This window comes from Hemicordylus capensis, chromosome 2 (genome assembly GCF_027244095.1).
Source record: "Hemicordylus capensis ecotype Gifberg chromosome 2, rHemCap1.1.pri, whole genome shotgun sequence".
Taxonomy (NCBI): Eukaryota; Metazoa; Chordata; class Lepidosauria; order Squamata; family Cordylidae; genus Hemicordylus; species Hemicordylus capensis.
The window spans coordinates 110,295,339-110,309,909 of NC_069658.1; the positions used below are offsets into that span (position 1 = coordinate 110,295,339).

The 14,571-nt window shown below is 47.3% G+C and overlaps 1 protein-coding gene across 3 annotated transcripts in view; it reads right to left on the reverse strand.

Moving 5' to 3' along the window:
- GLIS3 (GLIS family zinc finger 3) overlaps positions 1-14,571 on the reverse strand; it is a 274,079-nt gene that overhangs the window by 42,190 nt on the left and 217,318 nt on the right. For all 3 annotated transcript variants that reach the window (XM_053300408.1, XM_053300409.1, XM_053300407.1), the window contains exon 9: positions 4,704-4,863. In XM_053300408.1, coding sequence (XP_053156383.1) covers positions 4,704-4,863 — 160 coding nt within the window. The remainder of the gene's footprint in view (positions 1-4,703; positions 4,864-14,571) is intronic.

A 14,571-nucleotide genomic window follows, 5' to 3' on the forward strand; every position in this document is an offset into this window, starting at 1 on the left:
GAATTGTATGCATTACTTCAGGTGTGGCCGCACCAGTTTTGTATAAGGGCATTATAATATTAGCAGTTTTATTTTCAATCCCCTTTTTAATGTTCCCTAGCATGGAATTGGCCTTTCTCACAGCTGCCACACACTGAGTCGACATTTTCAATGAGCTGTCCACCATGAGCCCAAGATCCCTCTCCTGGTCATTCACCAACAGCATGAATCCCAGCAGTGTATACCTGAAGTTGGGTTTTTTTGTCCCAATGTGCATTACTTTACACTTGCCAACACTGAAGCGCATTTGTCATTTTGTCGCCCACTCCTCCAGTTTGGAGAGATCCTTTTGGAGCTCCTCATAATCCGTTTGGATTTCACTACCCGGAAGAGTTTGGTATCATCTGCAAACTGGGCCACCTCACTGCTTACCCCAACTTCTAGATCATTTATGAATAAATTAAAAAGCACCAGTCGCAGTACAAATATCTAGGGGGATCCCACATCTTACTTCCCTCCATTGTGAAAACTCTCCATTTATACCTATTTATGCCTCCGCTGGCCCGATTTTGTCCCATCGTGTGAACCACCGAGCTCGGCTGTGAGCCCGGTGGTTCGTGAACAGGTAACCTGCTTAAGTAATCCACCCCTTAAACCAGATTTGCAGAGCGAGCACTCCGCAAATCCGGTTTTTTGGATCGTGAGTAGCCGCAGCGCAGGTCTGCGCCATGGCTACACACGAGGAAACCCCCGACTGGGAGGCTGAAAAGCTTGTGCAGAGCATGCTGGAGCTTATGGGGCCACATGGCCCCTGAACTCCCCAGGCCCCGCCGGCTGCATCATGGAGCCAGCAGTTGTGTGGGTGGACGATCCGGGCACCCAGGCAGGGCTTCCCAATCATCTGCGGGGAGAGCGGGCTTAGCCTTGATCATGAGACCCGCCTCCTACCCTCTGTTTCCTGTCTTTCAACCAGTTTGCAATCGACACATGTACTTGTCCCCTTATCCCATGACTGCTAAGTTTCCTTAGGAGTCTTTGATGAGGAACTTGGTCGAAAGCTTTTTGGAAGTCTAGGTAGACTATGTCAACTGGATCACCTTGATCCACACACTTGTTGACACCCTCAGAGAACTCTAAAAGGTTTGTGAAGCAAGATTTCCCTTTGCAGAAGGCATGCTGGTTCTCCCCCAGCAGGGCCTGTTGTTCTGTGTGCTTTACAATTTGCGAGATTACTGTAAGGAGCAGTACAAAATATTGATCACGTAAAAGATGGTCGTATGTTATGATATTGTTATGATATGTCTGGCTTTGAAGATGAAATATTTTTCTCAATCATTCCTTCTGTTGCAGCTATTTATATGAAATTATAGGCAGTGGAACTGTTTTGTTTGACTTTAAAGAATCTAGAAGAAAACTTTTTAAAATTTAAATATTAAGATATAAGTAAATAATTTGCTTGAGTCTTAATGTCTTGTCAGTTAAGCAATGGAGGGGGCCGAGGGGGGGCACCATTGTTGGGCTGTGCTTAGGGCATCAGTTGCCCTTAATCTGGCCCTGCTTCCTGAACAAGGTCACCTGTGCTGCCTGGATCCTTGTTTGGGACCACTACCAGAAGGGAAGCCTTTCTAGGAAGCAGCTAGCAGTTGGAAGGTTGAGATGTGAGCAGCCGCGGACTAACATCCAAGTCACTCCGCCTGCTATTATTGTTGGAAATCATAACCTCCAGCCATGGGCAGCATCAGCTTCTGAGTGTTCTGCCAGAAAGATGCTGGACCACTTGGTGAAATTACAGAGCTGTACATCTCTCTGCAGTCATCAGAATACCAATTGTGGCTTTTTTGAAGATATAGCAAATGGCTGTTATTAAAAGTGCACATTCACCACTCGTTTATTTATGCTCTGCTTTTCAGCCAGGATTGTCTTCCAAATTGGATTGAAATTAAGGTCTCTCACAAGATACAATGTAAGTAAATTGGTATAATATAAAGCAAACTTTGGGGAGAGGAGTGGGGATCTTTTTGTAGCTCACTATTCCATTCAGCTTCATGTTCTTTCTTGTGAGCTGAGGGCCAAACTATACATAGTGACAGAGATGCATAAATGCATCGATGTCTTCTTAAAGTTCTTGCAAATAGCAGTTGGAAGGTGCTAGATCTGGACTGTGGCAGGAGAGGAGGGAAGGTTTAAGTATTTCATCCTGTGCTGTTTTTCCAATGAACATCACCCGCCTAAAGCTGCTATTTGTCCTGGTAGTAAAAGCACAGGAGCACAGACTGTGCTTCTGCATGTTTTTATTAACAGGACAAATAGCTTGTCCTGGGGTTAGGGATGTGCACAGAAACAGGCAGGGGAAGTTTGAAGGCAAAGGAGAGATAACATTGAGGGTGGGTGAGAGTGCACTTACCCCTCTCTCCACATTTCCCCCGCTGGCGCTCCGTTAGTAAAGACTCTGTCGGGGCAGCAGCCTACCTCCCTGTGGCCCCATTCCCTCTTTGGCTGGAAGTGCCGAGTGTGTGTGCACATGCTGGGCATGTGCATGTGCATGCTGGGGATGAGCGTGATATGCGTGCACACACGCCCGGCATGCGCATGTGCACCCGGCACTTCCAGCCAAAGAGGGAATGGGGCGGCAGGGAGGTAGGCTGCTGCCCTGACGGAGCCTTTACTAATGGAACACCAGTGGGGGGAAAGCGGAGGGAGGGGTAAGTGCACCCTCCCCCACCCTTAATGTTATCTCCTCTCCCCCTTCAAACTTCCCCCGCCCGGTGTTTGAACCTGTTCGGAGGCCCATAAAAGGGCCTCCAAACAGGCTCATGCACATCCCTACCTGGGGGTGATTTTCATTGAAAAATGACACAAGGGGAAGGGTTAACTCCCAGCCACTGGCATCATGGTCCCAGTCAAGATTCTGCCTCCCTGCCAGGTGGGTTTTTGCAAAAACCTTAAAGAGATGGACAGACATCTCTGTCATCAAGTATGGTTCTCAGCCCATAAGAAAGACTATGAAGCTGAATGGAATAATGAACAGTGCCCATTGCCCTCTCCCCACAATTCACTTTATATTATTTATACTCATTTACTTACATTATACCTTGTGATGGCCTTTAATTAGGAGGCACTCTGAGAGTCAATCTTGGCTAAAAAGAAGGATATAGATGTAATAAAAATGAATGGTGAGTGGTGTTACTTTCAGAAATTATGTAAGTGAACTGCCTTGGGGTGATACATGCCATCACATTACAGCTAGATAATATGCAAACTTTGGCTAGCTAGGACATTGGCTAGCTAGGATTATCATAAACCCATTAGGCCTATCAGCAGTATTCTGTCAAAAGAAACTGACAATCACTTATGAAAAGACCAGAGTTGCACGTTTTCAGGTGCTTCCCAAAAACATCATAAACAGCATACTGGTTATAATGAGATTGAGAAGGTATTCCTTGTATCGTTATCCGTTATCTTGGTACATTGTTTGCTACTCCTATATCAAAGCTGTAAAACAGTCTATGTGCGGTCTCCTTAAATGTTGGCATACTGCAGGGGGTCGGCAAATTCATTCCATGTTGAATTTGACAAATTAAAGAATTCAACCTCAAATATAATTTTGCTCAGAGATCTAAGCCCTTCAAAATACTGATGGGCAAGATTCCATTCAGAACAGAATCCTAAGAACTATACTGGAAGTTCCCAGATTTACCCCCGCCATGTATTTACAGTGGGGAACTGACACTTAACACTTGGCCATGGAAATATACCAGCAGAGTTTTAATTACTGGTTAAAACTTTTGGCCATGCCAGATAATCGTTTAGCTATGTTATATGGAACCACCTGCTATCAGTTCTCCACAGAAGAAGAAACCTTGGTCTCAAAACACCCTATATTTGCTTCAGAAATTTGGCTACTCAAGAGCCTTATTTTAACCAACATTTAATTAAAAAGGAATTTAAACTCCATACTAATTATGTGTTTTTGCAGAATGATTTTGCTGCTCTTAGGCATGTAAAGGTAGCCCCCTGATATAATCTGCTTCAATATAGCCCAGGACTAGATGACTATCTATGTATAAATGAAACGTTGTACCTGAGAAGAGAGCTTATGCTTGCTAGATTCCAATTGCAGATTGAGAGCTTATGCTTGCTAGTAGCGGTTCTTGTAAGTTTTGACTTGTTTGTAATGGCCTGTGGCTAAAACAATAAGCTCAACTGATGATGATATGCCCATTAATTCAAGGGATGCCCTTTATTTTAAAGACTTCTCCCTATTTCTAGAACATTACAGCTCTACATAACATAACAGATGCTTTTTACTTCCACATTTCATGTTTCCATGTTTCCATAGAGTGTAATGTAGCTCTTTGATTTCAGACATCACAGAGAAAACAGTTTTGTGACTTTGAAATCCTGGGATAATAACCCTAAGTGTGCTGTCGAGTCAGTGTCGACTCCTGGCGACCACAGAGCCCTGTGGTTGTCTTTGGTAGAATACTGGGAGGGTTTACCATTGCCATCTCTTGCGCAGTATGAGATGATGTCTTTCAGCATCTTCCTATATCACTATTGCTTGATATAAGTGTTTCTCATAGTCTAGGAAGCATACCAAGGGGGGATTCAAACTGGCAATCTCTGGCTTGCTAGTCCAGTCATTTCCCCACTGTACCATAAGATCTCCTACTTATTCTGATGAGGTGGGATAGGACAGGAAAATGGTCCACTGGCCGCCTTACCTCTCAGTTCCTGAGTCGCCTGCTGTGACAGGGGCTATCGGGTTGTGAGGGTTGCCATGTACATTGTGCCCTGGTGACATGTGGCTCACAGCATGTGACGGAGGCCCAGGCCCTGCAGCAGTTCCACTTCGACTTGAGTGAGTGCTGGAGAACAGTGCAGCTGAAAGGGACAGCAAAAAGCATTCACTTTTATGACAGGCACATTTTCAAATCCCTCATACAGTGGAGGATGCCATTCAGTGCTCAAATGTGAATTAGGCAGATAAGAGCTTTCACTTTGAAAATGGCACAGTCATTAAAAAAAGGAAAAGGTGCCAGCCTTTAAGAGAAGCAGTAATACAAAAACTATGAAAACAGATTTCTGGACTTGGCTTGACATTTGATTTCATTTTAGACTGTTTCAATTGTTTTGTTTTGTAAAATGCACATCCTCAAATCTTACAGTCCCCTCAAGTATCATACATTTATGTAGTGCTATAATAAATGCATGCTTCTTAACTAACTGAAAATCTTGCTGTTTCATCACTAGGTACGAGTTGCCATCTGCATATACTCAGAGCACACCCCTTCTTCTTGATGACCCAGCTTCCCATATATGCAGGGGCGTAACTACCATTAGGCAAGGGGAGGCGGCTGCCTGGGGCCCCCCACGCCTCGAGGGGCCCCCCAGAGGCAAGTCACATGTGAAGTGAATGTGTGTGTATCAGCGAGGGGCCCATTTTAAAATTTTGTCTCTGGGCTCACTCCAGCCTCGTTACGCCCCTACATATATGGCATCTTAGTGGAAGTAGTTTCTTTCACACATGGGAGGTTCTACCGTGGAGCAGGATGAAGCAGGCCTGAGGATCTGGAGACATCTGTCATGCTAGCTTACTTACTTGCAAGTGAACTTACTTAGAATCCTCATATTTGTAAAGCGAGAAGCAAATGGAAATCCTTAATTTCATTTTGCTCCCACCAGCACATAAAGGATTAATTAAAATTGTTTTAATAGTTTTAATGCTGTTTTAAATTATTCTTTAAAAAATTTTAAATTGTTGTAATGTTTTAAATTTTCATTTTTGTTTTAACTAATGTTTTACTTTGTTTTTATATTGTTATAAACCGCCCAGAGATGTTAGTTTGGGGCGGTATAAAAATGTGTTGATAAATAAATAAATAAATAATAAAATAAAAATTAAAGAAAGGGACTATTTATTTAATGGGAAAATGACAGAATGAGGAAAGATTTGAAAGAAGGGAGGAAATGAGGGTGTGATTTTAATAGGAGGAAAGAAAGGGGGAGGGAAAGTGCTCTGCTTCAGGCAGCAAAATGTCTTGAGCTGCTTGCTCAGTTCCTGGTTATCTATCCTGGTTATATGTGGTAATCTGGGGAATCAGCTCCACATGACTCAGCAATCCTGATTAACTCTTTAACCAAAATCACCATGATTGTGAGAGTGCAGCCTGGAATTCATATCTTATAAAGAAGCAATTGTGAAACTGGGACTTGAGAAAATGTATTTCAGACTTCAGTGCCTACAGATCAGGAGATCTGTAAATAAATTCTCTTGAAATATTATGACATAGATCCACCAATACAATTTGAACAGCTGCTTCAATCTACATATTATTCTGTAATATACAGGGCCATCCTTAGGGCGGGGCAACTGCGGTGATCACTGATCACTCCCAGCCCCGTGCTGGCACAGGCCCCACTCTGGGCACACTGCAGTCTGCCCTGCTCTCTCTTTCTTCCAGCCCCAGCAATTTATATTTCTCCATGCAGCCCAGCTGAGAGCTGACTTTTGGGGGGGGGGGCGTGGGGCGTGCAGCGCAGCCTTGTCTGAGATCGAAAGGCTCCCTCCAGGCTAGCTGCTACAGCTCCTTCCCTCTCCATCTCTCAGCTGTCCGGTGGGTGGGTGAGGCTTCCAGAGAGGCCTCTCGTGCTGGCCTTGCTCAATCCTGAAATTCTCCAGTGCTGGAAGGAAGGAGGCAAAGTGCCCAGCGCTGGCTGCCCTGGCCCACCACAGCTCTGTGCAGACCCTCTGCCATGCCCTGCATTGCCCTGCCCAGCCTTTTGACTGCTGACTGTCGGATTCCTCAGACTTATTAATGGAAAGGAAATCATGGTTATTCCCAACCCCACTTGAAAATTTAGGGATAGGCTGGCCATAGGGCTTTGATATCGGCCACAGATGTAGGGCAGATTGGAGATACTCTGAATATTTAATTTTAAATGGATTGGGGAATTTGTTGGGGGGGGGTTGTTTGTTTTTTAAAAAAACTTCAAATAAGCCCTATAAGTGGCTTGTGTCATGGCAGAAAATATAAAAAACTTCTGGAACAAACAATATATAATATATCTTTATAATTAATTCTCTTAGCCAGCCAGCGTGGAGATGTGGCAATGCAATGCGGAGGCACCTGATCGGCTCAGCTCTGTTTGGCCGGCAGAGGTGCCTGATTGGCTGAGCTCTGTTTGGCCGGCGGAGGCGCCTGATTGGATGGCGTTGGCCGGGGCCATTGTGAGGAGGGGCCATCTCAGCTGGAGCCTGGGCTGGGAGGCAGGAGGCAGTGGGAAGGACTGGCCCTGGCCTGGCGCCAGAGGGGGTGAGTGGGACATGCGTGCCCAGGATTTGGCGGCGGAACTCTCAGGACAGGCTGCGAGAGTTCCGAAGTGAGGACTGAGGAGGAGAGGGGGAAGAAAGTGCCTGCAGTGTCCACCGTCCGGCGGGTGGAGGAGGGGGGAGAGAAAGGCAGCGGGCAGAGAAAGGCGGCGGCAGGTAGCGGGCGGGGGAGAGAAAGGCGGCAGCGGGCAGTGGGCGGGGGAGAGAAATGCGGCAGTGGGAAGCAGGCATGGGAGAGAAAGGCGGCGGGGGGCAGTGGAAGAGAAAGGCGGTGGCGGGCAGAGGGTGTGGGAGAGAAAGGTGGCAGCGGGCAGCAGGCGGGGGAGAGAAGGGTGGCGGGGGCGGGGGAAGAGAAAGGCGGCAGCGGGCAGGGGAGAGAGAGACGGCAGCGGGCAGGGGAGAGAAAGACGGCGGCAGGCAGTGGGCGGGGGAGAGAAAGGTGGCGGTGGGCAGGGGAGAGAAAGGCGGCGGGGGGCGGGGGAAGAGAAAGGCGGCAGCGGGCAGCAGGCGGGGGAGAGAGGCAGCAGGGCGGGGGGAGAGAAAGGCGGCAGGGCGGGGGAAGAGAAAGATGGCGGCGGGCAGTGGGCAGGGGAGAGAAAGAAGGCGGCGGGCAGTGGGCGGGGGGAGAGAAAGGCGGCAGCAGGCAGCAGGTGGGAGAGAGAAAGGTGGCGGCGGGGGGAGAGAAAGCGGCAGCGGGGGGAGAGAAAGGCGGTGGCGGGCAGCGGGTGGGGGAGAGAAAGAAGGTGGTGAGCTGCGGGCAGGGGGAGAGAAAAGCGGTGGAGAGAAAGGCGAGGCGGGGCGGGGGAGAGAAAGGTGGCGGTGGGCAGGGGAGAGAAAGGCAGGGGAGAGAAAGGCGGGCGGGGGGAGAGAAAGGCGGCAGCAGGCAGGGAGAGAAAGGCGGTGGCAGGCAGCAGGTGGGAGAGAGAAAGGCGGCGGCGGGGGGAGAGAAAGGTGGCGGCGGGGGAGAGAAAGGCGGCGGCGGGCAGCAGGTGGGGGAGAGAAAGAAGGTGGTGAGCTGTGGGCAGGGGGAGAGAAAGGCGGTGGAGAGAAAGGCGGGGCGGGGGAGAGAAAGGTGGCGGTGGGCAGCAGGCGGGGCGAGCTTTGGGTGGGGGGAGAGAAAGGCAGGGGAGAGAAAGGCGTGCGGGGGAGAGAAAGGCGGCAGCAGGCAGCAGGCGGGGAGAGAAAGGCGGCGGGGGAGAGAAAGGCGGCGATGGGGGGAGAGAAAGGCAGCGGTGGGGGGAGAGAAAGGCAGCGGCGGGCAGCGGGTGGGGGAGAGAAAGAAGGTGGCGAGCTGCGGGCGGGGGAGAGAAAGGCGGTGGAGAGAAAGGCGGGGCGGGGGAGAGAAAGGTGGCGGTGAGCAGCGGGCGGGGCGAGCTGTGGGTGGGGGGAGAGAAAGGCAGGGGAGAGAAAGGTGGACGGGGGGAGAGAAAGGCGGCAGCAGGCAGGGAGAGAAAGGCGGCGGCAGGCAGCAGGCGGGAGAGAGAAAGGCAGCGGCGGGGGGGAGAGAAAGGCAGCGGCAGGGGAGAGAAAGGCGGCGGCGGGTGGGGGAGAGAAAGAAGGTGGCGAGCTGTGGGCGGGGGAGAGAAAGGCGGTGGAGAGAAAGGCGGTGCGGGGGAGAGAAAGGTGGCGGTGGGCATCAGGCGGGGCGAGCTTTGGGTGGGGGGAGAGAAAGGCAGGAGAGAGAAAGGCGTGCGGGGGAGAGAAAGGCGGCAGCAGGCAGCATGCGGGAGAGAGAAAGGCGGCGGGGGAGAGAAAGGCAGTGGCGGGGGGAGAGAAAGGCGGCGGCGGGGAGAGAGAAAGGCGGCGGCGCAGCGGGTGGGGGAGAGAAAGAAGGTGGCGAGCTGCGGGCGGGGGAGAGAAAGGCGGTGGAGAGAAAGGTGGGGCAGGGCGGGGGAGAGAAAGGCAGGGGAGAGAAAGGCGGGGGTGGGGGAGAGAAAGGAGGTGGTGGGCAGCGGGTGGGGTGAGAGAAAGGCAGCCAGCAGCGGGCGGGGGAGAGAAAGGTGGCAGCGGGCGGGGGGAAAGAAAGGCGGCGGCGGGCAGTGGGCGGATGGAAAGGTGGTGGCGGGCAAACAGGAGGGAGTATAAACAGCGGCAGTGGGGCCCTTCTTGGCTGCCCGCCACGGCTCTGTGTGTGGGGAGGAACGGGAGGGGAGGAGGGCTGGAGAGTGAGGGCTGGAGGGAAGGAGAAGAGAGGAGAGACCAGGGCAGGAGGAAGAGGGAGGGGGAAACAGCCAGCCCCAAAGCGCCGCACAGATGGTCTGTGCGGGGTTGGCTGGCTAGTATATTTATAAATGCACTATGCTCAAGTTAGGAAGGTCTGAGTGAGAACTCATGTGTTGTGCTTTTATGTTTATTTCTTCTCTCTTTAGAAATGCACTATATGTCCAAGCTGGTTGGACATGCCCCCAAACCTCACTCACACTATTTACACTGTATGTCATCAATCAGTATGAGTCTGTAATGATATGAAATGTTAAGGAGACCACGCACATGCTGATTCGCCCCCAGACCCGTACCCCCCTCAGGACGGCCTTGGTCATATAAAGTCATATTGCTAGATCTCAATGAAATTTTGATCAGCCTGTGGAATACAGCTATAATTAAAATGGGAGCAAGATTTAAATTCACATTTGTAGGAAGAGAACCAAACTTATGTGTGTCCATGGACCTGTATCAGTTAGTTTAGAAGAAAATGGCTGTCATCCTAATGCAGCGCTTGCAAAAGGACATTGCACTGGTGCAAAGGTGTTTCACTAGCTATCTGCTCTAAGTCTGAGGCTTGTGTTCCAGACTAGTGCTGTGTAACCATAAGCATACTTGTGCAACCTGTGCCATATTCCATTTATTTTGAAGGGAACTTTTAATTTTAATATTTATACTTTTAATTGTGTATTTTAATTGAACATTGTTTTAATTATACTGTAAACCACTTTGGGATTATTTTAATGAAAGGCGGTATATAAATTCAACAATCAATCAATCAATCAATCAATGAAATGGCATATGAGGAACTCTTCCCTATTTAGCATCCTTAAAGGAGAGTGGTGTGTTGAGAACATACACATAGCAAGCAAGTGGCTGCATCTAACAGAAAAGTGACTGTATTTTTTCTCTTCGTATTGTTGGAGAGAAGAAATAATTCTTCTTAAATAACTGTTTGACACTACTTGCTTTTAAATAATGTTTTTGCCTGTTTGAGGTGAAACAGATCAGTCTTTAGGGTGACAGTAGTCATCCTCTTTAATTTACCAAGAGTTGAATCAACCTTTTGCAAATTTGTATTTCCCAGTGCAGTCTCTCAGACCCCTTCCTGTTTCTTCTTTGAACACAAGGGCCAGAATGTTGTGCAATAATATTTTTTAAAGCAAGCTCAATAAATAATTGCTCACTGCTGTTTTTGTTTTGCCCTGGAGATGTTTATGCTGCAGCCTCTAAAAGAAGAGAATCTTTGCAAATTGAAGCCCAGATTGTATATATTTAAAATGACAGTAATTGTGGTAAATATTTGGGAGAAATTATGCTGTCATTGTTTAGTACTTCATCAGAGAGGTGCTTACCAACACAGGTACTGTCCATCAGAAACATTGCAACATACACATCTCATCTGTATGAGGTTTTATATTCGTGCATTCCAAAAGCATATAAAAAGAAATTATGTAGAGGTGACGGACAATGATACCTTGCTCACAATTAAGAGATGAGAGCCTACACTTTCAAACTGTGCCCAAATTAAAGCTTTTAAAAAATCAATTTTTCCTCTTAGCAGAGCAAGTAGTCTATAATTTGAAGAAACTTTTTTTAAATGCAGAATTGCCACCTTTCCTCTTACAAACTAGTAATAATGTTGTAATTCATTTTTATGGGTATATTATTCTCAAATTAGTCCTCTGTCAATCTTTTTCAGATCAAAATTAAAATACCATTTCTATCTGTCTACAGAAGAAGCCAAGTGCAAAAGCACTGCAGGTTTGCCACTTCAGTGACTAAACAGCCATAAAGAATGAGGTTGCCATAGACCAAAAGAATTTACTCTATCTGGGAGCCTTCCATTTCAGACTCAGGTTGCAGGTGGTTTGAACAAGTTAGTGTCCAATAAAGGGTTAATATTTAGGGTTTCAAGTTGTATACAGTTGAATTGGTAAATGAATCAACTGAAGCAGTGTACCACAACCCCCTCTACGTGTTGACTCAGAAGTCTCCTTAAGGTCAAAGTCCCATTGTCCCTATTAAATGTGCATAGGATTGCAGCCTTAGCTGATTAAGTGCTGGGCCCAATTCTATTATTGTATTTTATTTATTTAACATATTTTTATACCACCCCAAACCTGCATCTCTGGGCAGTAAGGGAATTTTATTCTGTTATGGCAACATTTTAGTGGTGGGAATGGCCATTATGATACATTGCTTAAGTTATTGAGGTTATTTTGACTCTTAGGTGTTGCAAAAATAAAGAATAAAAAAGAAAATATTGTGGTCCTCTCTCACACCACCAATGACAGAGTGTTGGCCTTTATTTAGATAGTACGTTTTCTCACCACTTTCTTCAGTATATCAAAAAGACACCTACATAGTGTTTTGGTAATATGCACATTTATTTACATTTAATTGATTATTTAATCTATTCATAGGATTAAAGGCAGATGACTAGTCAACTTATTGAAGTTATTATTGGTAGTTATTACTGATGGTTCATGAAAGTAGATTTCTTTGCTCAAATGCTGCAAGTAATGCGGAGAAATCTTTTCATGATCAAAGGACTTAAGACCTGCTAATAATATTTCCACAGCTTGAAACAGAAAAACATATATTCAGATGACAAGTGGCTCTATAATCTTTTATGATATAGAAATACCTTTTCAACAAGCTTTTTTTTTTAAATGACTACAATTCCATTCCCTGAAACCCAACTTACTCACAGTACATCATTATGTATCTAAAGCAGCAGTCCATTGAAATCAATAGGACTTACTGCCAAATAAATACAGTTAGGAAGTGGTTGGATGAGAAGTTTTAAAATATATTTGCAAAAATAGCTGTAAATGCCAACAGACACTTTTCTATTTCATTTTAACATGACAATACAAGAATGCAAAACAGAAATAAAAGACAACCTGCTGAACTATGCAAGAATCAGCCTACTGAATGACAGGGATCTAACAAAATGACCTTCAGTTTTAGCAAGACTCTTGGATTTTAATCCAGGCCCCACACTTTATTGCTTTGGGGATTTCACTGGCTCTTAATCACAAAAGCAATAAGAGTTTCCAATATGTTCATCTCCAGCACTTAATCAATTGTTCCAGATGCCAATCACTAGAAATATCTGAAGGCAAACTTAAATGATATCAGTCAGCCAACAAAACAGCTGTGACCTCTTGGGAACACTGAAGGATCTATACACAGTGAACTTCACCCCTTCCTCAGGCATCTCTGACATGTTGTATATTGTATCACAGCAGGTCTACCATTATTGCAATGCATGCTGGCAGCATGTAGGATTTTTATTGTGATATTTTCCCCTCTCTGTGGTTAGCCCTGGAAATTATTGTGAGGGCTGAAGCACAGAAATTAAAACAGCCATCTAACCAAAACTAAGTGAGAGAGGCACAAGAGTCCTTGGTACTTCCACAATAATGGTCTCATGTCCCAGCTTCGTCATTATTATGAAACTGCCCTGGATGCACTGTGCATCCCTCATTTGGTATGAGCATTTTAGTCTAATTTCTGGTATCTGTAGGGGCAGGAAGTTAGCACATTTCATATGTATCAGTTAATTTGTCATGCAATACTGAAATAACCATAACTGTACTAATCATGATTAATTCTATGACCAATTGCAAATGAGGCTACAGCTCCGTAATTTAAATAATAAAAGAACATCAGCAGCAGCCGTTTTTGTCACCCTTGTATGGCTAATGAAGCAGCTATAGCTTCCACATGCTAAGATATTAAGGGTATTCACACAAGCAGCCCTATCAGAGCTTTGTGTGGAGCAGCGAGAATCATCCCGATCCTGGCGCTGCCCCTTCTGGGTAGCCCAGGGTATTTTTACCCGAGTTAAAAGTGAGGTTAGAGACGCATGCAAGCCCTCCACCCTCATTGCCAGGTAATCAGAACAGCTGGGCTGCTGGCAGCTATGTAAATGAGAGAGGCTGGGAGAAGGAGCGACCCATCCTCTAGCACTTCTCTAATGCACTGCGATACTTGCATGGTGTATTATGAGATATCCAGAGGCCGAGTGTCCTTCCCCCACCCTGAGAATTGTTGCACTGCTCATGGCATCACCGATGGTGTGAGTGTGCAAGCGGTGGTGTCAGCAGGCAACATGCAGTCGTGTGTTGGTGGGGAGCTAGGAAGGATCCTGCCTCCCCGCCAGCCCTCCTAGATCCCAGTATGATGGTCATGTGAACAACCTTTATATTTTCATGTGGATAAAAAAAAAACATACATAAGAACAGCCCTGCTGGATCAGGCCCAAAGCCTATCAAGTCTGGCATCCTGTTCCACACAGGGATACACCAGATGCTTCTGGGAAGTCCACAGGCAAGAGGTGAGGGCATGTCCTCTCTCCTGCTGTTGCTCCCCTGCAACTGGTACTGAGAGGCATCAAGCCTCTTAGCAGGGGCACAGCCACCACTGGCGCCCGGTCCAACATTCCAGGGGAGCCACCCCCGCAGCCCATATCCATGCCCCCATGTCTGAGATCAGCCTGATATCTTTTGGCAGAGGGAGGCGCTTCCAGCCAGACTGGAACCCCAGTGGTGGCTGAAGTGCCTGGCGACGGGGCTGAGTGGCCCCGTTCCTTCATCTGGCCATGCACCCTGCGTCAACCTCAGAAGCAGGGAGCATGGCCAGACGGGGGAGTGTGGCCATTCAACCCCATTCACATGGTGCTTCAGGCTGGAACTCTAGCGCTGGCTGAAGCGCCTTGCAAATGGGCCTAAGTGGCCTTGTTCCCATGTCTGGCCATGCCCCCTGCGTCTGACATCAGAGGCATGGGTGTGCTTAGGGCACACATGCACTGCTGCATGTGCCTACATCAACACGAATGGGGCCACCGCTGGTGAGTTGCAACCCCACTGTCGGCAGCTTCCTAATCCACTGCTTCTTAGGCTGGAGGTGGCCTGTAGTCCTCAGACTAGTATCCATTGATAGACTTGTCCTCCATGAATTTATATACGCCCTTCTAAGCCCATCCAAGTGGTGGCTGTCACCACATCTTGTGGCAGATAATTCCATAGGTTCATTATGTATTGTGT